We start from the raw sequence: 22,965 nt of genomic DNA, 5'->3' as shown, positions 1-22,965 counted from the left end.
TTCTCCTCATTGAAGGACTATTGCATTCTAAACAAAAACCTTGAGTATTGAAACAACTAAGACGTAGATTCTACACCTGACTCTAAAAATTATTAAGTAAATATTTTAAGGAGTTCTTCAATTTCCAAAATTTTTCATTTGTTTTTTTTTTTTTTATATCTATAAAATTAAGGGGAAAAAGGAAAGAACTTCCTAGATGAACATGGAAGGCAGGAACTCAATCATGATGAATTTGCTTAGTAAGGCAAGCAATGTAATTCTGTCCAGTTTGATGAGGTTATATTTTAGAATGTAAATGTGATTCTTTTGAAGAAGGATCCTCATCACCATGTTTAGTTCTAGGGTTTTGTTTGTTTATTTGTTTTTAGTATAAGTTTTGCACTATTATTTTCAATTAAATACTTTTTATCATATTAATATATATACATTGTGTGTTTCTGTATGAGTGTTCATTGTGCCATGCCATGTATGTAGAAGTCATGCCATGTATGTAGAAGTCAGAAAACAACTTTTGAGAGTCAATTCTCTCCTTATGTGTGGGACTCAGGAATGGAAATCAGGTAGTCAAACACCGTTACCTGCTGAGACATCTCACCAGACACCACTATTACTTTTCTAAGTAGTATTGATGATAACTTTGTGGGGTTCTCACACACAGAGGGGAATAAAGGTATAGATTTGGCTCAAAGGTATAAAAATGGAAGAAAAAAAAAGAAGATAGATATAATTTGAGTGTATCAGCATTAAAAGAACCCACTAAAATTTTATGTGGTACTTGCTGGTGACCAGAGTGCATTCTATTACAAATGCTTATTTCAGGAACATATTTGGAGAGGAGGAGATAACTGCATCTCAAAAATCACTTTTATTTTTAATTTCCATATTGCAAACAGAAAATCTCTGCCCATATTCATGCAGAGGAAGTATCCCATTTATGCACAGAACTGCTAGTGTAAGTTAGAGAAAAAAATGAGACCAAGTGGAAGATAAATGCAGTATGATGCATTGTTCCCAATGCACTTCTGACCTGGCACTTAGCCAGTTCCTTAGTTTGTTATATTGACAGTGCATTCCCTGTGACAGTTTGCTACCTCTGGGACTGTAAACCTAAAGTGTTTACCATTGTGTAGGCCTGAGGGAGGACTGTGGTGATAGGGAACCCTAGGGAAGAGTGAGAGACAATGAATATTAACAATCACAGAAAGAAGCAGAAAAAGGAAAAGAGGATTCAAACACTGGCATGATGACTAAGAATATCCATCTTAACACAAGCCCTGTTGTTTTCCTATGATTGTCAGCAATGGGAAAATGTTTTGTTTGAGGAAGGTCAAAGAAATGGGAAGATGTGAAGGGATGGACCAGAATCATGGCCCAAATTTGAGTAAATGTACTTTTCTCCTTAATGCCCCTCAGAGTATGATACTGTATTCTGTTCTCAGCATTGTGTGTTTTCTTGTGTACTCAAGGAGAGAGCTTCTGGTGTCTGAGGAAGAGTCCAACTGTTCAGTACACATGAACCCTCAGAGTGGACAGAGCAACCTGGGCCACTCACTAGCCGTGTTGGAGAGGTGATATGGGAAGTCATGCCTGGGATAAAGAAGCCACTAAATGCTTGCCTTCCACGGCACTTTTTCATGTAGAGTAGCTATCAAATTGACAAAGGATATTCACCCTAAAGTAGCCATTCTGCTTATATTGCAATGCTTTGTCTTCCTCAGCCCCTCAATCCTCTTCACTCCTTCATATGTGTTTCCAGACTCTCTTAAATCCCCTTTAGTTTCCATCCATTTTGTAGTCTCGGAGGTTGAGATTCAGCAGATTGATTTCATGAGCTCATGGGTGGTGAACAGTTGCTTGAAAAACACTCCTCTGGTAAATTTGAATTTCCCAAGGGGCCATGAAGGATTAGGTTGGTCAACACACCTTAGTCCGACCACACTTAAACTGAAACATTGTATTACACATCAGTGGGTGGGAAAGGGAAGGATTCCTCCTTCTCAAGCTCAGAAGGAGGAAGGTGATTTCAAGAGAATCATGCCATGAGAATAATCAAGTCATGCTCATGATCTCATATTCATTCCAATTACAAAACAGGTCTGTGGGTGTGCTTGCCAAAGTGGACCTCTTACTTCCTTTCTTCCACTTCCCCCTTCCCTCTCTCTTTTCCTGTCTTTTCTCCCCTCTCTCCCTATTCTCTTTCTTCTAGTTACCTTCTTGAGGCAGGGTCTCACTCAGTAGTCCAGCTGGCCTATAACCCTGATCCTCCTGTCTTAGCCTTCAAAGTGCTGAAATTACAAGTCTACACCACCATGCTGATCTCAAACTAGAATTTTAATTTAAAATGGCACATACAGAAAACAAGAAGAAGAAGAATACAGAGACACACTCACTTTATTTAGTAGCTATATTCAGAAGTTTGTATTTCAACTCTGATGAACATATGGATTTTACAAAAATTTAATGCTGAGTCATTGAGACCCAGAAAGCAGAAACTAAATGACCAATTCATGAACAATTTAATCACATCTTTCTATGTTGTGTTTGCTATTCTTAGTTCTAATCCTTCCCCCACTTCTTTGCTTTCAAGGAAGTTTACAAGTTCGCTATCGGCTAAACAAGGAAGAAAGTCATGTGTTCACCATCAGCACAGAGAACTTGGCCAACAGAAGGGTGCATCAGGTGAAGATTAGCCGAGAGGGGCCAGAGCTTTCCATTCAGGTATTTCACTTCTCATCTTTCCACTCAGCCTACATGCCAAGGCTTCTCCATCAAACACGTCTGAGCTCCCAACCTCAGGCACATACTGTAGTGTAGACTTGCCATGGATGCCAGTTCAGCCCTGAGCCATGCTCCTTCTCACTGGCACTGTCATCACCCAGGAAACAGCTGGAAATGCAAATTCGTGAATCCCCAACTAGAGCTAATCCATCACAAACTACTGGAGAAAAAGAGAAAGCACTGCCAATTCTAGTTGTGCTCAAGTTTAATCAGGTCTTAACCAGATTGAGTTATGAAGGGATTCGTGCAAAGAGGAAAGTACAGAAGACAGTAGTGGGCATAGAGTACAGAGGAGGGAACAGGTGATGTGGAGGCCCTCAGGAAGGCACAGGTCTCCTCTATACATCACTACTTCCTTCCTAGTGCAAACTGGGTCTTGATGACAAGGAAGATCTGACTGAGTAGAGAAGGTTCTTAGACAGTTCATATGAGCACAGGCATACCTTTCAGAGAAAACAGAGTGTGATAGGCTTCTCTGAAAGACTACTGACTCTGTATAGAGCCAACAGCTTGGTAGGGCAGATCCCAATTAAGTCTAGCCAAACCCTGATGACCCCTCTTTGATCAAAACCTAAAGAGAGAATGTTCATTAGCTTAGCAATCACCAGTTTGCATAGGTGAGTTTAATCCATTCATATGTGTTCTCCCCATTTATCACTTAAAATGCTCTTTTCTTTCCTGGCCATCAACGGTTGCAATGACATCTGCCCGCTCAGTAGATGACTTTGCTCTCTTCCTCTGTGAACAATGTATTCTTTAGAAGAGACATCACACATTCTCATTAGCCTATCCTCTCCTACCCTAGCTCCTCCTACCTGGACCTGGGGACTTGTGTGCTCTCTCCCTCCCATGCCTGGCCTCAATATCTCAGCACTCTAAGACCTGTCCTACTACCTGTGAGTCAGATGTCATGACCCTCTCACAAGCACACCTCCAATATCCTCCTGTCTTCTATCCTTTTTACCACTTTTCCAGGTCCACCAAATGACACCCTGAAGCACAAACCACGTAACACATTAAAAACAAACAAGCAAACAAATCAACCAAGATCCTTCTGGCTCAAGGAAAAACAAAAAACAAAAAAAACTCTTTCCTCACCAGTTTTACAGATTGCTAGACTTTATCATGTTTTTTCAAATTTCTTGGAAAATTTGATATATACCAATTTCTAAAGTGTAACTTCTATGTTAGTTAGTTTATTCATTGCTGGGGCAAAATACCTAAGAAACAGTTTAAATGATTCTGGCTTGCAGTTTGAGAGTACAGTCTATTATTCTAACAGTAGCATGAGGCAGCTGGTCACATTCCATCCTTAGTTAGTAATCAGAGAGAGTTAAATGAAGGTATTCAGCTCACTTTCTACTTTTTACTTATTCAAGAATCCCAGTTTTTGGAATGGTGCCACACACATTTAAGGTGGGTCTTTCCAACTCAATTAATCTAATCTAGAAACTCATGCACAGATATGCCTCGAAGTTTATCTCCATTATAATTCTAAATTCCATGTAGTTGACAATCAAAATTAACTATTGTACTTTCCTTCCCCATAGTCCCAGCATGTTACACAAAAACTGTACTGCTCAAGATATAAATGGGGTTATTATATTTGCAGAACCCAGTGGTGTAGTGTTGTGTGGAATATTTTGGGGAGGCATGAACAAATGTCTACTCACTCTATATAGAGAACAAACAGCAAACCAATATAAGGATACCACTAAACCCAAATTAGTGAACCAGTGAGATTACTAACAGGAGAATTTTTAGATTTATTGAGATTACTAATGGGAGAATAGTTGAGGGGTTACAGAGCAAACATAATTTAAAGACAGATACATCACTACAATCTACTCCACCATGGGTTGCAACCTGAGGAAACCTGGCATGCAGATCAATAGGTAGGAAAGTTCTTGTTTTAAGCAAGTAAGTTTGGGGAGCTAAGGGCCTAGCTCTAGTGTATCTGGTCAGTTTCAGGGACTTCCTGAAGACTTTGAGTCATTTATTTACCAAGCTTAATGAGCTTCCTGGTAGGATGTACTGTCCTATTTCCCCAGGTGTAAGTGCCACATTTCCTTACTGAGCCAAGGTCACCTGATATGGCTTGTCAAGGCATAAAACCAGACTTGGGTTGGAGGGGCCACAGCAAGAATGAGGCAGGGACAATTTTATTGAGAGAAATTACACTTTTTATGCCATTATCAGAAAGAGAATATAGTAGCAATTGCCAGTATCAATACAATTGTAGTTGCCAGGATACAATGACATTCTCAGGCTATACAAGGTACCCAAGATTAATGTCTAATACCAATTGTTCTCTTAAGCTTTCATGCTTTCTTGACTTCTAAGGGAAAATACACACACACACACAAAATGGCCTGAAGGCTTTACTGCCTGAGGGAATGCATTAGTTTCTCAGGAACTGAAAGGCACACAGTACCCCAGGAGTCACTGACGCTAACCCAAAAAGCCTATAATGCATGCCTCTCAAAGCAGCTAGACCAGGCCAACTCTATGGTCCCTGCACCCAAGCTTTCTTCCAATGGAGGAAGGTGCTACACAACATGTTAGCATGCCAGCCTTTTCCTTACCTGTCATATTCCTGACATCTGATACAGAGATTGTTCTCACCCTTTGGGACTTGATTTGTATATGTTTGGAACAGTGCCAGTGCAACTCTTCTCTGATGTTTCTTCTATCCCATTAGTTGATCACTGCTATTTCTTTGTGGGTCCTCTGTTATCTCTCCTATCCATTGGTACACACAGGACTCTGTTAGACTCCTGCAGCTTTGTAGCTATAGTTATATGATGGCTTATCTCATTTAATCTTGTACTTTTGAATACTATGAATTTCCCAATAAATCAATGTTTAGCTTTATCTAGACCTCTCCTTATGACTTCCAACCTGTTCCCTTGATTTTCCTATGCACTGTTCATTAGCCTTGACATATTTTATTGCTTTCTCTTTGGAATCCATACTATTTGATATGGAATAAATATAGTTTATTTATTTATTTAACCCTCCTCTAGAATGTGAGTTTGATGAAAACATGAACTTGGTTCACATTCATTACTGCAGAGCTAACTCCTTACCAAGCAGTCCCTAGCTGCAGGTCTTTGGTGAACATTTGTGAACTAAGTGGATGGCTTCCACATGGCTGCAGGGGCTGTGTGATTGAGATTGATGTGACCTTGTGGAGAAGGGGGGATGTTCTAGTTTCATGGCTGTTGCTGTTAAATATCCTGACAAGAATCAACTTGGGTCAGAAGGGGTTTATTTTTTACTCGTAATTCCAGGTTACAGTCCACCATAAGAGTGATGTCAAGGTGGCAGGAAGTTAAAACAACTAGTTCCCTTCAACATCCAAGAGCAGAGAGAAATGAATGTATATATGATCACTTGTTTGCTTGTGTCCAGCTTGGTTTCTCTACTCTCATAAAGAATGGTGCTGGGTCTTCTCACATCAATTAACTTAAGATAATTCCTTATATACATGTCCACAGGTCAATCCAATGTAGGAAATCTCTCATTAAGACTTTTTCAGGTGACTCTGGGCTGTGTCAAGTTCATTCTTAAACCAAGAGAGGTGGGGTGAATTTAGGGTTTAAGCTTAGGAGCATACTGTTTGGAGTTTCCCTTTTAGAACTCCTTATCATCCTGTATGGAAAGATATGTTTAGCAGAGATAATGTAAAAATCAGTCAGGAAGATTCTATGTCCCTTGAAACATGCCACAGGGGGAGCCATGGAGAGAATTTAAGGGGGTATTAGAATGCAGCATTGGAGATCATTTTAATGTGGCCTGTGGGAGAAAGTAAGAATGACTATTAGTTAGTCTAATTAGATGGAAGTTCAGGAATAATTGTTGGATATATGATACAAATAATTCCCAAACCGTTAGAAATTATCTTCATACCTGTTACACTATTCCTGAAATGAGGAGGAGGTCACACCTTTGAGCACGTTTGGGTTGGGTGGGGAATGCAACTGCTGAACTGGTGAATGGTAGGAATTGTAATGATAGCTTCCTGTTCGTATAGTCTGTGGGAGTTCCATGTATAGGCCAGAGGACAACCTCAAGTCTCATTCCTGAGGAGGGGCAGTTCTCTTCAGTTTTTTGATACAAGGACTCTCATTGGTATAGAAATCACAGAGGAGGTTAGGTTGGCTCTCCAGTGAGCTCAACAGATCTCCCTGACTCTTCTTCCCAAGTTATGGGATTACAAACACATGCCATCCCACCTGACATTTTACAGGGGTTTTACAGACCAAACTCAGGTCCTTGGACTCTTGTGGCAAACACTTCACTGATTGAGCTATGCCCCCAAGCTGTGTTTGTTTACACTTTTAATGAAGTCCTGATGGAAAACTGGGGCGTTTTCGGTAGAGCGTTTTACATATGAACATTTTTAGTACCTTTATATTTTCTGTGCTCTTCATAAATGAAAAAAGGAAGTGGAACACAGAGAGAGCAATAAGATGTATGTGTTTTCCTTCTCTGTCTATGTAATTTTCACCAATCAATTTACAGTCAATACTAAGCAGCCACTTGCTATTTGCAAAGTGCTGAAGGGAGCAGAAAAAAAAAAAAAAAAAAAAAAAAAAAAACTAGAGCAGAAACTTTACATTTTGATCCTTAAGTCTGTTTGTTGGCTCAGAAAGATAGCCTGTTTGTCTTTTGAACCATCCTTACACTCTCAATCCAATCTATATTTCTTTTTCTTCATTTGTAAAAAGCTGTTTAGTGTAAACAAACAAGCACAACAACAGCAAAAAGCAGGCCCCTGGTAGATCCTTATTTCCTGGTTGGCCAGTAAGGAACATTTCAGGAATGCTGCCTACCTGTCAGAGAGAAAGGACACTCAGCCACCAAGACCACAAGACTCCTGGCTTTCCCTGTAATCTTAATTTAGCTGTTCAAATTGCCTTTTCAAGGACAGATAGATAAACCTGGCTATTTGAAGACAAGAATAGAGATCCCAAGTCCAGAAACAATATGGCCATGGACAACGGTTAATATACTAATATATGGCTTGACTAACATATTCATCTTTGTGACTTCTCTGTCACTAGGTTAAACTATGTCATAGCATTGTAAGTAGAAAGACATTTGGAAGCATGCATCTGTGTCACATTTCATATATTCTTTACTAAAAAAGAAATTATGGTTTAATTCACAAAACAGTGATATAGAGTTAAATCACACACCATGGGTCATAGTTTGTACTAAAGTCTTGGATAAATGACAAGGTCAGGAGGTTCCTGAAGAGAGTAACTCTTAACTGATGTGTATAGAAAGAGAGTTGTGAAAGGAGGAACTGAATGGAAGGATTAGATATTAGTCCTGATCCATTTGATTTTCCCCAAGCAGAGCAAACTCACTCACCTCACTGTATTACTGTTTGTCATCATTTCCAGCATATGTCCTAGAAAAAGATGAGGATAGAATCATTTGTATGTTCAGAGTGGAGATTGGAGGGCAGGGGTCAGAGTGCAGTTGATAAAGCGTTTGCCTTGTCAGCCTGAGGATCTGAGTTCAGATCCCAGAAGCATTATAACGATCGAGGAGAGATGACAAACACATGCTTGTAATCCCTGTGATGTTGAGAGAGGAGAGAGAGACAAGGTGATCCCTGAGAGCTGGCTAGACAGGTAGCCTAGCCTATTTGATGAAGTTCTGGGCCAAAGAGAGAGCCTGTCTCAGCCAAAAAGTGGAAGGCACCTGAAGAATGGTACCTGGGGTTGTCCCCTAGCTTTTATGGCCATATATATATGTGTGTGTGTGTGTGTGTGTGTGTATATATATATATATATATATATATATATATATATATATATACACACACACGTATATATACATATATATATGTATATATACTCTTCCCCAAATAAAAAGATTGGAGGAATCTGTTGGCTCTGACTAGATTGAGAAAAATGGAGATAGATTGGTGGTGCAGCCCAGGAAGGAGAAAGAGGAGGGGAGCAAACCAGAACCAGTGGTGTAGCAGTTTATGAAGCCAAAGGTGATGGCTAAGGGAGGATCCTGGAAATCAAGGCCTGGAGCACCCAGCGATGACTTCTGCTGAGCCTGCCAGTGGGATGTGATCAGCCAGCTCTGTCAGTGGCAGCAATATGTGTAGCTTTCCTCAAGTGCTTACCCAACCATGTTCCATGATGAGGAAGCTCTACAGTCCACACCGGAAAACAGGTCAGGGGTAGGGAGGAAGAGAAAATGGTGGTGGCTGCCAGAATAAGAGGGGAGGAAGAAGGAAAAATGGGCAGTACTGCTGGGTCCCATCTAATGTGCCACAGCAGGTGCCAGATGGGCTTCTCTGTTTACTTGTTTTCAGTGAAGAATTTGGTGAAAAATTCTCAGTGGGGAGAAAAGTACTTGACAATAGGTCTGTAGGATCTCTGAGGGAATGTAAGCATGTCAAAGACCTAATTTTACAAGGAAGAAAGAAAGGGTACTTTATGTGCACTGTGGGATAGCTCGTGAGACATTTTGAATCTCTCTTGGGAGAAAACCCCTGAGAAGAATCTACCCCTTGTAAGAATGTAAGCTGTTGCCAGGCGGTGGTGGCGCACGCCTTTAATCCCAGCACTCGGGAGGCAGAGCCAGGCGGATCTCTGTGAGTTCGAGGCCAGCCTGGGCTACCAAGCAAGTTCCAGGAAAAGGCGCAAAGTTACACAGAGAAACCCTGTCTCGAAAAACAAAAACAACAACAACAAAAAAAAGAATGTAAGCTGTTTACAAAAGAGATTGCTTTATGCCTTCTGAAAACCTGGACTGATGGCATTATTTTGTTTTCCTACAGGTGGACCAACAACTCTTCAGCTATAACTTCTCCCCGGAAGCTGAGTTCAGGACAGCAAGGTCACTTATTCTAGGCAAAGTCACAGGTCTGTTTCTCTGTCTTATAATTTCAATGGATGTTGTTAAAATTAATAAATTAGTAGTCTTTGTTGGTGTGGTCAGCAATTCACAGCTGCAGACATGACCCCCATCTGTAGTCTCCATACAGGTTTTGAAAGAGCATATACTGACACACACATATGGCAGTGGTGCAGAATGTCATTCATATCTGCTTTATTATTTGGTTAGTTCGTTGTTAATGGTTAGTTATTTGTGGTAATTATTTTGTTGGTTAGTTGTCAGTAATCAGGCAGAAAGGTAAACAAAAAGTAAAATAATATTTTAATTTAAATTTTACATTTATTAATTTTTTTTTTAGAAAGTCAACATTTTACTTGAATTTCCTTAGTTTTAACCTAAAGGGATGAAGTAGGAAGCTGAACAGCAGGATGAGGATTGAAATCTCCATTAGAAGAGTGGGTTCCTCTCTTGTTCTCATACAGGTTTTGTGAATTTTCACTTTCTGTTGGAGAATGTTTATTGCCTTACAGCACTGAACTTTCCATACTTTCCTGAAGAATAGGATATTTTAAACAATATCTAATCTTTAACAATGACGTTTAGACCTTGAATATATTTTGTTTACAACAATGTAGATAACAGGCCATTGCATTGCTCACAATTTGATCAACCTTTCCTTTTAATTTATTTTTTCCTTTTTTAGCCTCATGTATTACCTTGTGTAGAACACACAACTAAGTTTAATTTTAAGTATTTCACATGTATACATGTACAATGTGTGGTGTGTGCACATTCACATGTGTGACTGTGGGCAAGCATGTGGCTTGGGATGCTTTTGGAGATCAACAACCTTGTTTGAGACAGTATCTTTTGTTCTGTGTTTGTGTACAAATGGAGAGCATCCTGGTTTATGAGCTTCCAGTGATTCTGTCTCTTCCTCCTATCATTCCAAAAGAGCACTGGAATTTCATATACCTGTACTCCTAAGTTTGGCTTTACTTGGGTTCTTCGGATTGAAACTCAGACTTTCAAGAAGCTGTCATCTCCCTAGCTCCAGTTTTTGTTTTTTTAACCATCTATATAATCTGGTGATCTGTGCTTTACAAATTAGTAAATGCAAGTCTTTTTCAGATTTTGAAATCACTTGTACATTTGGACTTCTACCTGTCACCTTATTTCCTACTGATTCAGCTATTACTGTGACTCTCTCAGGTTCTCTGTGGTTGTCTTGGTCACAGTACAGTTTAGAAAACATTTACAACTTGGGGTATCTTAAGCAGGAATGGACAACATAAGAAATCACTTTCTTATGAAAGTTTTGCAGCCCTCAACTCTGAGTCTTGACAGCACCTTTTGGAATGACTTCTCACAAACTCTGAGGGTCTTTGTGGGAAGTGTAGGGTGCTCTCATTTACCTACTAATCCCCAACTAGAAGCTGTAATAACTCATACAGAATGTAGATTTACAAGGCAAAAAAGACATTCTCTGAAAAATGGCTGCAGAAAATGTGTTTCTCTAACAGTGGAGCAGATTAGATAGGACAATGATCCCGTTTCTCCCGACTTCTAGATTCATTAAAGAATATGACATTTCCAGAACATAATGCGAATACACAATAAGTTTAGAAAATGTCAATTTTGGTTTCCCAAAGTAACAGACAGATGAATTAATCAATATGAATGACTTCTGAATGGGTTTTTTCCTACCCCACCCCCCACAAGCCCAATAATAATACTGTAATAATAAAAATGCTGCTTCTGAAGCTGTTTATTCTGGTTCACTAATGTGGCCCTGGTGAGTTTTAACTTCCTGTTCTCTGTATCTTAGACATTTCTGCTTTGTAAAAAATGTCATTTTCTCCTTTCTGAGCCAAATCTTTTTGATATATATTTTTCTATCTTAAAGTCCCTGAATTATAAACTTTTATCTGAAGCAAGGTATTTATCTCACCTTGAGTCTTGGAAGATCATTTTGCTAGACAGCTGGAGGGTGTTATATTTCAGATGGAAGGTGAGGGAGAGGGAGAGAGAGCTCATGTGCACTCTGTGTATAGAGGCAGAAGCACTGGTTCATGACTGCTACCAGTGCACAGCTCTCCCAGCTCTGCATCCATGATATTATGATGGGAACTTACAACTGTCTACATGAGGAGAGACCCCATTGTAGAAATCACAAATGCACATGCCAATCACTGTTATCCTTCCTATGAGCTGATTTGAAAATGCAAAATTTATCAGTAAGTACACACTCCTAAATTGTGTCCTGACTTCAGAGGATACTCTTGAAATCTCTTGTTAGTTTGTTCTACTTTTGAAAGTTCTTACTTCTTCCACACCAGCACACAGAGCTGCTTTGATTGTATGTTCTTAAGCATAAGAAACTTGGTGTGGGGGTTGATGTTGTGCAGTTGTATGTGTCTGGTTGTACATTTCTTATTAAAGTTTCTTATTTAATATTTTTATACTTCCTGAGTCTATTAATTAGTTCCTATGTATCTTTGTATCTAGTCACATACAGAATTCATCTTTATTCACTAATTCTCAGATTCTAGACATATCAACTGTTGATTCTTTCACATTCTATGTATTCAACTCTTTGAGATCTGAATTCGGTCAACTTTGGACTTTCTAATTTCACCTGCACGTATTTTAAAAACGTTGACTGCTGTCAAAACAGTATAAATTCTAAGCATATAAAACCCTTTTGTTTTTGCCCATGGCTTTGTCTGTGTGTGTGTTTGTGTGTGAGGGGGGAGGGAGGTGAATTTGGGTGCATGCCATTGAGTGCTTGGTTCAGCAAACCAAACTAAATTCAGGTTTATCAGGCTTGCATGGCAAGGACTTCGGCCACAGAGCCACTTTGGAGGCAGTTTTTACTTACTTTTAATCTTCTGATTTTTTAATTCCTTCAGGTGTGCTTAACTACAATTAACGTAATATGTGAACCATTTTTTTTTGATAATGTTTTCTTTTCATTTTTAAAACTAAAGTTCTATGGTTTGGCCAATGAAACTGTTAATTAAGAAAACCTGTTGTCCATGCTTATTTCTTCTTGGTTTCCATCTGTTTGTAAAGCGTGTTGATAACTGTTATCAAACACTCTCTGCTGGTCCCACTTCCTGACTCTCTGGGGACCCAATTCTGTAACTAGTTGTCTTCTAAATACTTCCTCTGGCAGCTTCTTATTCTGTGTATATTGTGTGTGAGTGTTCAGGAATGTGTGCACTTCCATGTGTTGACACACACATGCACAAACACATACTTGCATATTTAGTTGGAACTGTTATCTGAGAACCTGAAGCATGGAAAATGGAGCATTTTCCTCCTGGTAAGATTCAGACTTTTTCTACCAGGAGATACTGATTAGGATAATTTGAGTCTCTCATTTTATTCATTCCTGGGTAGAACAGGAGTATAAATTTGAATTCTGAAGCTCAATGACATTAAAGCTTTTGGTAGAGTTTCTCAGAATTAATGCTGTTAATGTTAGTACTATGCTATATAGCAGTCCATTTTATTAATCCTTTCATGATTTCATAATTGGCTCATATTCACCCTCATTACTCTCTCCTACACTTCTTCTTGCTTAATTTTTTCTTCTTTCCAAGTCCCCAGTGAGCACATTGCTTATTCCTAAACTACAATTTGTTTACATTCTTCTGGTTTCTCTTGTCCTATGTTTTCAAAGTATTTTGTGTCGCCGAATCCTCATTTCAACTGACAGTATAAATCTAAGGTGAAAGCTCACTAAAGCTTTCACATCATCAATCTTAGACTCATGTGTGTGTGTGTGTGTGTGTATGTGTGTGTGTGTGTGGAGACCAAAGGTTAAGTAGTGATCATCAGGATTAGTCCATGTTAATTTTTGAGTCAGGTTTACAGAGTGTACCAGGCTGGGGGACCAGCAAGTCCTAGGAATCTGCCTCTCTGTCTCCCCAACGTTAACTCATGGACACATGCCTCTAGGTCTAGCTTTTTCTTCTGTTCAGTGATCAAAGGAAGGTCCCCATGCTTGCACAGCAATGACTTCAGTGACTAAGCCATCTGCCCAGCCGAAGCTGGATGAAACCATCCATGTGCGATAGAAGCTACAAGGACATTCTCTTCTAAAGTCCCTTCAGGAACTTTGCTGTTGGACCTGGTGTTCATAGGCCCCTTCACTTATGGAAATCAACACAATGGTGGCACGTATACAATGAAGACTAAAGAAAGATGCCTAAGTGTTTGAGTGCCAGATTGTTCTCTGCTTATGACACTTTCATATCAGATATCATGTAGGAGTAGTCTGGGTTATAATTGAGTAGAGAAATCAATAAACTTCCCCCTCTTCTAAATAGAAAACATTTTCCCAAAGCCAGATGGCCTTCTTCCACACCCAAGATGCTGTTAGGATAATGATTTGGGATCACCATCAAGCTCAAATCTGCGGCCTGTGAATGATCACTACCTGAAAATGAAGGGAGCCCTATGAGTATCTGGCCCATGATCAGAGAGACACAGTTAGCCTGAGAGAGACAGAGGAGGGTGGGGCAGGTGTTTCACGGAGTAAGCTCTGTATTCACTAACCTAATGACTGGGTTTAATCCCCAAAGCCCACACGATAGAAGAGAATCGACTCCTAAACGTTTTCCCCTGGTTTCTACACATATGCCATGGCACATGTGCCCCCTCCTCCCAAATAAACAAATGCAATTTTTAAATTAAAAGCAGAAGGAAAGACAGCAAAAGAACAGCGGCCAGGCTTCAGAGCAGCACGGAAATGTCGGAAACAAGAATGGGTTGGACAAAGTGAGCACGTGAGTGGCATGGCACAGACGAAGCAAGGGGAGGGCAGAAGTGAGTGCTCAGACCTGATGACAAATGCCACCCACTCCACGATTTTAGAAAAGATTACTCCGAGGGTCACTTTCAACTGTAAAATAAGGATCTGCAAGCATTTTTCATAGTAGATTCAAGGGGAAAATGCGTATACAATTTGTCTCAGTTTTCTTCAAGAGCATTCCATTTCAAAGCCAAACCAAATTTGTTCATTTTCTTTCTGTGAGAGGAAGGAGCAATTCACTGGCCTGAAGTCTGGTGATTTAGTGCACACTCTGTACCAGCCCTGGTGCTCTAGGCACCATGATAAATAGAATAGATCAGTTTCTGAGGGCTTCTGAGATGGAGACACGAGCCCATGAGGAGAGCCAATGCCATTGTCCACATTAAAACTGAGGTGGGGCTGGTGAGATGGCTCAGTGGGCAAAGGTCCCTGTCACCAAGCCTGACGATCTGAGTTGGAGCTCCAGGACCTCCATGGTAGGAGGAGAGAACTAATTTCCCACGTTGTCCTCTAAACTATATGTATGTGCTGTAACATGCAGATACACACATCACAAAATAAATAAATGATAAAGTCGAGGTGTGTTGGCTCTTCATGAATGAAAATGCTGTTCTATGGCAAGTCCTAAGATGTTGCTAAGTTTGATTTTTAATTGCTCACTGTCATTTTGCTTAACTCTCCAAATATTTTACCTGGTTATAGCAAGTATGATGTTAATGACACCAAGAGAAAGCCACATTAGGGACCAATGAAGTAACTCAGCACATTAAGTGATTGCTGTGAATGGGAGCCCCAGAACCTGTATAGAAAAAGCCATACATAGTGGCATGAACTTTTAATCCCAGTTCTGTGGAAGCAGAGTGGATACCTCCAGGTACCTGGCCAGCCAGCCTAGCCTGACTGGTGAGCTCCAGGGCAATGATGAATCTGTGAAATAAAGAAAACAAAAATGAACAGAGAGAAGCGTAGACAGTGCCCGGGAAATGACAGCTAGGGTTGTTCTCTGGTGCACGTACGCACATGCTGTGGTGGTTTGCAAGACATTGGTCCCCAAAGGAAGTGGCACTATTAGGAGGTATGGCCTTGCTGGAGTAGGTATGGCCTTGTTGGAGGAAGTGTGTCACTGTGGAGGTGAGCTTTGAGGTTTCATATGTGCTCAAACCGCACTGCATGAGACAGACCACTTCCTGTAGCCTGTAAGATGTATCACTCTCAGCTACTTCTCCATCACCATGTCTGCCTGCACCCTGCCATGTCCCACCATGATGATAATGGACTGAACCTCTGAATTATAAGAGAATAACCCCAGGAAAATGTTTTCCTTTGTAAGAGTTGCCCTTGTAACTCAAATTCTGATATGGTCTTGTAATAAAAATCCCGGGAGCCTGATATTGGGGTAAATGTTGAAAGATCAGAGATATAAAGGAACAAGCTATTTTCACGTCTCACCTCACCAACTCCACAAATCCTCTGACTGAAATCCTCTGAGTCCTCATCTGAAAGGCTCCAGCCAAACAAGCCTCCAGCTGAAAGGGATGCTTCTGCCAGAAAGCCTTTAGTTCCTGTCTCCTCACGCCTTTTATACCTTTCTTCACCTAGCCATCACTTCCTGGGATGAAAGGCATGTGTGCTTCCCAGTACTGGGATTAAAGATGTGTGCCACCACTGCCTGGCTCTGTTCTCTCCTAGAATGAGTCAATCTCATGTAGTTCAGGGTGGCTTTGAACTCACAGAGATCCAGACGTATCTCCGCCTCCTAAGTGCTAGGATTAAAGGGGTGTGTCACCACTGCCTGGCCTCTGTGTTTAATCTAGTAGCTTGTTTTGTTCTCTGATCTTCAGGCAAATTTTACTAGGGTTCACAATATATCACCACATGCCCTGATCATGGTGTCTCTTCACAGAAATAGAAACTCTAACTAAGACACACACACTAATGCACACATGTGTATATTCATACATACAATCACAAACCCATACATATACACCAAAAAGAAATAGATAAAGTAACATTTTACAAAGAAGGAGACAGAAACATATTTAAGCAAGTCAATCATTTGAACAAAGCCATCTCTTTCTGGAGAATTCCCTAATGCCTCAGACAGTACCATTGGGCATTCATCAGAATCAACTCATCTGTGTGTTTTAATACCTTTGTTTAATTTACTCCTTTCATAAGAACCAATAGATATTAGAATTCAAAAAATTTTGAAGTTCTTAAAGAAAAACAAAACAGCAACCTATAGCAACTGCAACAGCATTAGAATTGGTGGAGACTTTTCTGGGTGGGGATTGAACCCAGGGCATACACTTGATAGGCAAGTGCTGTATTTCTTAGCCTACCTCCAGACCAACACTGTCCTAATATATTTTCCCTGGGAGTCACATTTAAAGGGTTGTTACCACTGTTTTCCTAAGAAGTGACTTCTGCATGATCTACAGATTTAGGGAAAAAGTACCCTTTAAAATAGAGAAACATGTAAATGTCAGATAGAAAATAGCCACAATGATACAATTCTAAATTGGCATTAAGATGGCATTCACAGCATGCTGACAGGGCTTTGTTTCTACAGGTAGCAATGACAACCCTCCCCTGCTTGGTGAATTTGTAGCTCAAAGCTTAAACTGAGGAGAGACATTATTTTTAAGGGCTAAATGGGCTAAATATTTGCTCATGTGGCTTTCTGCATCCACTTGACCCTAAAAAAGCCACATAGAAATGAGATGAATTCCATCTTACCCTTCACAGAACCCCATTAATCAGGAAATCATAAAGCAATGAGAGACAAACTTCAAACACTTTTGATCTGGTAAGCTGAATCAATTTTAACGGTGCCTATTAACAAACAGGGTTGTTCAGTTCTTAGAGTTCTTTCATTTGTATTTCAAATCCACAGCATCTTCCTCGGAAGCATAGTATAGCTGAGTGAAAATCCTGAATGTTCTATACAGCTTATAGAAGATGACAAAGAGGAGATTTACACTATCAATGAAAGGTGTGTTCCTTGAAGTACTCATTTTGAAAGACAATAATTCCATTTTGATTGCGTGCACAGTTGGGCTTTCTTATGATTCAGGTCTGGTGCAGTCAATATAAGACCAAGAAACAAAATTACAAACTGGATGATGATTTGCATGTATGATGTTATATGTTTCTACATGGCTGTGTGTGTTGGTTATTTGTGTGAATACTGCTGCAAATGTATCTTTCATAGATGTGTGTGGAGGTCAGAGGGCAGTCTTGTATGTTGGCCCCTGACTTCCACCTTAGGGGAAGGGTCTCTTGTTTACCACTGAATATAGCAGGTCAGTGGGCTAGAAAGCTTTAAAGGATCCTCCTGAATCTTCCCTTTCTCAAAGGAAAAGCCTCATGCTTCCACCCACATATTACTGTTTGTGGGTTTTGAGGAGTATGCTTACACAAGTAACTGCTTCACCTACTGAGCCATCTACTAAGCTGGGTTTCTGAGTTTTAAAGATTACATAAATACTAAAGGGAACTGACTTTATAATGTATCTACCAAGGCTACTGTAAAGGGGACTTCCAAAGAGGCATGGTTAGATTCTGAATGAATGTGTCTCTCCAGCACATTGGGAAGTGAGTGTTGCTCCCAACCTGTTAATGTCTTAAGGATGTATCACATCCAGGTCAGCACAATGCCGAGAGAAAATCTGAGTGTGAAGTCAGGTTAACTTACAGAATTCTGGTGAATTCAGAAACACAGATGCCATAATAATTCAGTCTTTCTGGACTTGTCTGGTTGTTTCTGACTCCACATGACTCCACTACCTTCTTTGTGTGGATTCAGTCTTAGACAGAATGTTAGTGACAAAAATGATGAAATCAAACACCCATTGTATTCCCTTGAAGGAAAATCTCTCCTTTGAAAAAAAGAAATCCAAGGTAAGTCCTGGACTGAATATCCAGATATCAGTTTGTCAGCTGACAACCCCGAATTGTTACAATGCCTAGGTAGTGGGCAGACACTAACTACCATGTCCTGATCATTCACCATCTATAAGTATGAAGGAGAAAGGCTCACTTTGGTGTTAACTATTGTGGTGGTCTGAATGAGAATGCGCCCTATAGGCTCATATATTTGAATACTTGGTCAACAATTAGTGACCTGTTTGGGCCTTGTAGCCTTGTTTGAGGATTTGTGCCAGTTGGGGTGAGCTTTGAGGTTTCAAAAGTACACATCATTCACAGTTAGCTCTCTCTCTGCTTTGTAGGTTTTGTCTCAACATTTAAGCTCTTAGTTAGTGCTCCAACACATGCCTACCTACTTGCTGCCTTTCTCCCACAATGATGGTCATGGATTCACCCCCTGAAGCTATAAGCAAATACCCAAATTAAATTATTTATTATATATAGGTTGCATTGGTCATAGTGTCTCTTCACAGCAATACAAAAGGAACTCTATCAACTATGTAAGTTTGAAACAGGAAAGACAATGTCTGAACACGAAATGGAGGTGCTCTTTTCATGAAGCTATGGATTGTAAGAAGGAACAACCAACCTTGATTCAAAAATAAAACAGAAGAAATTGGTTGCAGCTTCAGGAAGAACTGGGAATTGTGGGTAATCTTAGCCCTGGGATGTGCTTGTCATTAACAATAGTCCAACTGAAAAAATTATATTTGAGAGAATTTTAAACTTCTGTCTTTCTTTTTTATGTGGTCTGCATACATGTATGTGTGTTTGAGTTGTATACATATGTGTCAGTACACGTTTGTGTGTGTGTGTGTATGTGTGTGTGTGTGATTGTGTATGTGTGCAGGTATACTTGTGGAAGCTGGAATGTGACATCAGAAGTCTTCCTTGATTGCTCTCTATCTTATTTACTGAGGCAAAGCTTCTCAGTCGAACACATGGTTCACCTCTATAGCTAGTCTAGCTAGCCAGTCTGCTGGATGAAACTCGTCTCCACCTTTTGAGGCTGGAATTAAAGGCGAGGCTGCCACATGTCCACCCAGCATTTATCTGAGTTCCTGAGATCCATAACTCCTATCCTCATGTTTGCATGACAAGAGCTTTTAACAAGAGCCACTTTTCCAGCACCAGAGAGACTTGTTTTCTTTTAAATAGGCGTATGTTACTTGCTTTGGAACAAGTTTATAGCTTTCTAAGTGTCCTAGTTACTTTTCTATTGCTGTGAAGAAACACCATGACCAAAGGCAGCATGGGGGAGGAAAAGGTTTGTTTGGCTTAGATATCATGAGTAAGAGTCCATTGAGGGAAGCCAAAGACAGGAACTCAAACATGTCAGGAACCCGTAGTCAGAGGCTGATGCAAAGGCCTTGCTACTCATGGCTTGCTCAGCCTGCTTTATTATAAAATCCAAGACCACCAGTGCAGGATTGACACTACTAATAATGGGCTGGAACCTCCCACATCAATCACTAATTAAAAAAATGCCCTACAGCCTGATCTTATGGAAGATTTTCCCAATTAAGGTTCCCTCCTCTCAGATGACTATAAATTATGTCAATTTGAAATAAATACTAGCCACCACAATTGGTTCGAGTTCAACTTGACATACAAACACACCACTGATAAATCATATCCTTTCCCTTTTTGGTCATTCTTAAGATCACAAGTTAATATCAACACCACAATATACAATATTTTGCAAATTTAAATGTCCCATAGTCTTACAAATTCCAACACTTAAAAGTCCAAAGTTTCTTTAAAATATTTAAAAATCTTTCTAAAATTCTAAAATGTCTCTAAAATTTCAGTCTCTCACCTGTGGGTTCCTGTAAAATCAAAACTAAGTTAAATACTTTCTTATTCCAAGAGGGAAGAACTAGGATACAGTCCTCAAAGCAGAATCAATCCAACACTAAATAACTCAGCGTCCAAGGTCTGGGATCAACTTACGATCTTCTGAGCGACTAAGACCTGAATCTCTTCTCCGGCTCTACCCTCTGCAGCCCATACAACTTGTTTCCTAGGCTCAGGACTGTGCCACCCCATGGCTGCCACTGCTTCATTTTACAGCATGGGCGTTGTCAAAGTCCTGAGGTCTTCTGCTGCAACTGGACTGCACATTCACCAATAGCCTCTTTTGGGCTCTTTTCAAGGACTCTATCAATGCTGTGCAATGCCAAGCCTCAGCTGTTCTCTATGACCCCGTAATGCCTTCAAAACCATTACTACCTAGGTTACTCTTATACTACCAAGTTTGGCTCCCAGCCTGAGGTACAAACTTGGTCACCTCTGGAACACAGCTTCTTTGTGCTGACCCTGAGGAAACACTTCCCAGAAGACTTGACCTCAACAATACTGGTCTCTTCTTAATCTTCACTAATTTCTCAGCTCCAGCTGACTATCACTGATTGCCCTGAAAAGCAAAGGTTTCTCAATAATGCTTCCTATATCTTGTTAATCACAGCCAATTCTTCAACCCCACTTGTCTAGATCTATAGAATCTTAATTGAAAATATGCAGTGACTCAGATAGGATCCTTAAATGCCTCAAATTTCCCTCTGAAATTTTACAAGTCAGTCTTCTATCATCTGCACTTCTCCCAATACTCTATCTTTATCTTCTATGGTCTCACAGAGAAAGTTTTGACCACTCAATGGTTTTTCCCATGACAAATTCCCAAGCTCTTCCATAATCCTCTTCCAAATCACAGCCAGGTCTGTCTCAGCAGTACCCCACAATCCTAGTACCAATTTCTGTCTTAGTCTGGGTTACTACTGTTGTGATTAAACATCACAACCAAAAGCAACTTGGGGTGGTGCTGTTTTATTCACATTTCATAAAATGGTTCTCCAAAAAAAAAAAAAAATCATGAGGCCTAGAACTCAAGCTAGAAATCTGGATGCAGGAATGATGCAGAGGTCATGGAGGATTGCTGCTTATAACCTTCCTTGATCCTGATGGCTTTCTCTGCTTGCTTTCTTATAGAACCCAGGACCACCAGCCCAGGAATGGCATCACCAATTATGGGCTGGATCCTCTCTGATCAATAACTAAATAAGAAAAATGCCCTACAGGCTTGCCTACAGCATGATCTTTTTTTTTGTTGTTTGTTTTTTTTTTTTTTTTTTTTTTTTGGTTTTTCGAGACAGGGTTTCTCTGTGTAGCTTTGCACCTCTCCTGGAACTCACTTGGTAGCCCAGGCTGGCCTTGAACTCACAGAGATCCGCCTGGCTCTGCCTCCCGAGTGCTGGGATTAAAGGCGTGCACCACCAGCGCCCAGCTACAGCATAATCTTAAGAAGGCATTTTCTCAACTGAGATTCCCTCCTCATATTTATATTTATATATATTTATATCATCTTGAACTCTAGCTTGTGTCAGGTTGATATAAAACTAGCTATTACACCAAGTGACTCTAATACAATATTTCAGTCTAGATGCATAAACTTTTTAAAAAATAATTTCAATTGTGTTTGTGCCTGGCACTTCAAGATTAAACTACCCTTGGTTTGGATTTAGCTCATTGATCAGTTCCTGTCTGATATGCATGACAGCTGGGTTGATTTGCAGCATTGCATGAACTAACTGTGGTGGCACGTCTGAACATTTGAGCTGTGGAAGCAGGACAATTAGGAATTGAAGGTCGTCTTTGGTTACTTGGGGAGCTTAAAGGCGGCTTGGCTGCATGAGAACTTGTCTCAAGGAATGCAATAATAGAAATAAAACAATTCTTAAACCACAGAGCCCTCCTGATTTGGATTACAATACTGTTTCCATGCTGCATCTGGATCATACTTAATTATGTTGTTTTTCTGAGTCATGAAATATCTTAGACTCATTAATCCAATTTGAACCTCTGCATCATTAAATGAAAACACAAACCTGAAATACGATATTTCAGTAACCTTCATCTTTTCAGGTACATACTTCTTACTTTTTGATCAAGGAAGACTAACAAGTGGATAATAGGGGATTGTTGTTGTTACTCTTTTAAAAGAAGTTATCTACATTTCTCCCCATGAGAAACTCAAGAGATAACTTAGTTTTGTGTAATGCAGCAGAATTGTGAATTATCTTCTGGAGCAAAGATGTCAATGGCATGTTGTTTCCAAATCAAATTGTCATTTGATGGGTGTAACAGTTACTACTCTACTCCACAGAGGGGCAGCCTTTCCAGGGTGGAGTTAGGTTTACATATTTGTGCCTGGCTGTGGTAGTAAAGGGTGTTTTGTGTGACTGACCAGAAAGTAGGTGGCATGACTACTATTTATAAAAATTTCAAGTTAGTTATATTCAAAGAAAAATTATGAATCATTACTATGAACCACATAATGTGGTACGACATATAGGCCAAGCACTAATAAACGATTTCTTTTATTACAGTGCTTTAAAAAAAAGATTTGTTTCCAATAATGTGTATGGGTGTGAGTGTAATATGACTGTATAGGCATCATCCCTGAATCAGGAGTTGTTAGTCACCTCACATAGATGCTAGGAGCCAAACTCAAGTCTTCTGCAAGAGCAATATGTGTTCATAATGACAGAAACACTCCTTTGGTT

At 40.0% G+C, this 22,965-nt stretch overlaps 1 protein-coding gene across 3 annotated transcripts in view; it reads left to right on the top strand.

Moving 5' to 3' along the window:
* Cntnap5 (contactin associated protein family member 5) overlaps nt 1–22,965 on the top strand; it is a 920,429-nt gene that overhangs the window by 856,753 nt on the left and 40,711 nt on the right. For all 3 annotated transcript variants that reach the window (XM_059280761.1, XM_059280759.1, XM_059280758.1), the window contains 2 exons: nt 2,588–2,718; nt 9,593–9,677. In XM_059280761.1, the coding sequence (XP_059136744.1) occupies nt 2,588–2,718; nt 9,593–9,677 (216 nt within the window). The remainder of the gene's footprint in view (nt 1–2,587; nt 2,719–9,592; nt 9,678–22,965) is intronic.

This window comes from Peromyscus eremicus, chromosome 15 (assembly GCF_949786415.1).
Source record: "Peromyscus eremicus chromosome 15, PerEre_H2_v1, whole genome shotgun sequence".
Classification (NCBI taxonomy): Eukaryota; Metazoa; Chordata; class Mammalia; order Rodentia; family Cricetidae; genus Peromyscus; species Peromyscus eremicus.
This window is presented reverse-complemented; position numbering and strand designations above follow the sequence as displayed.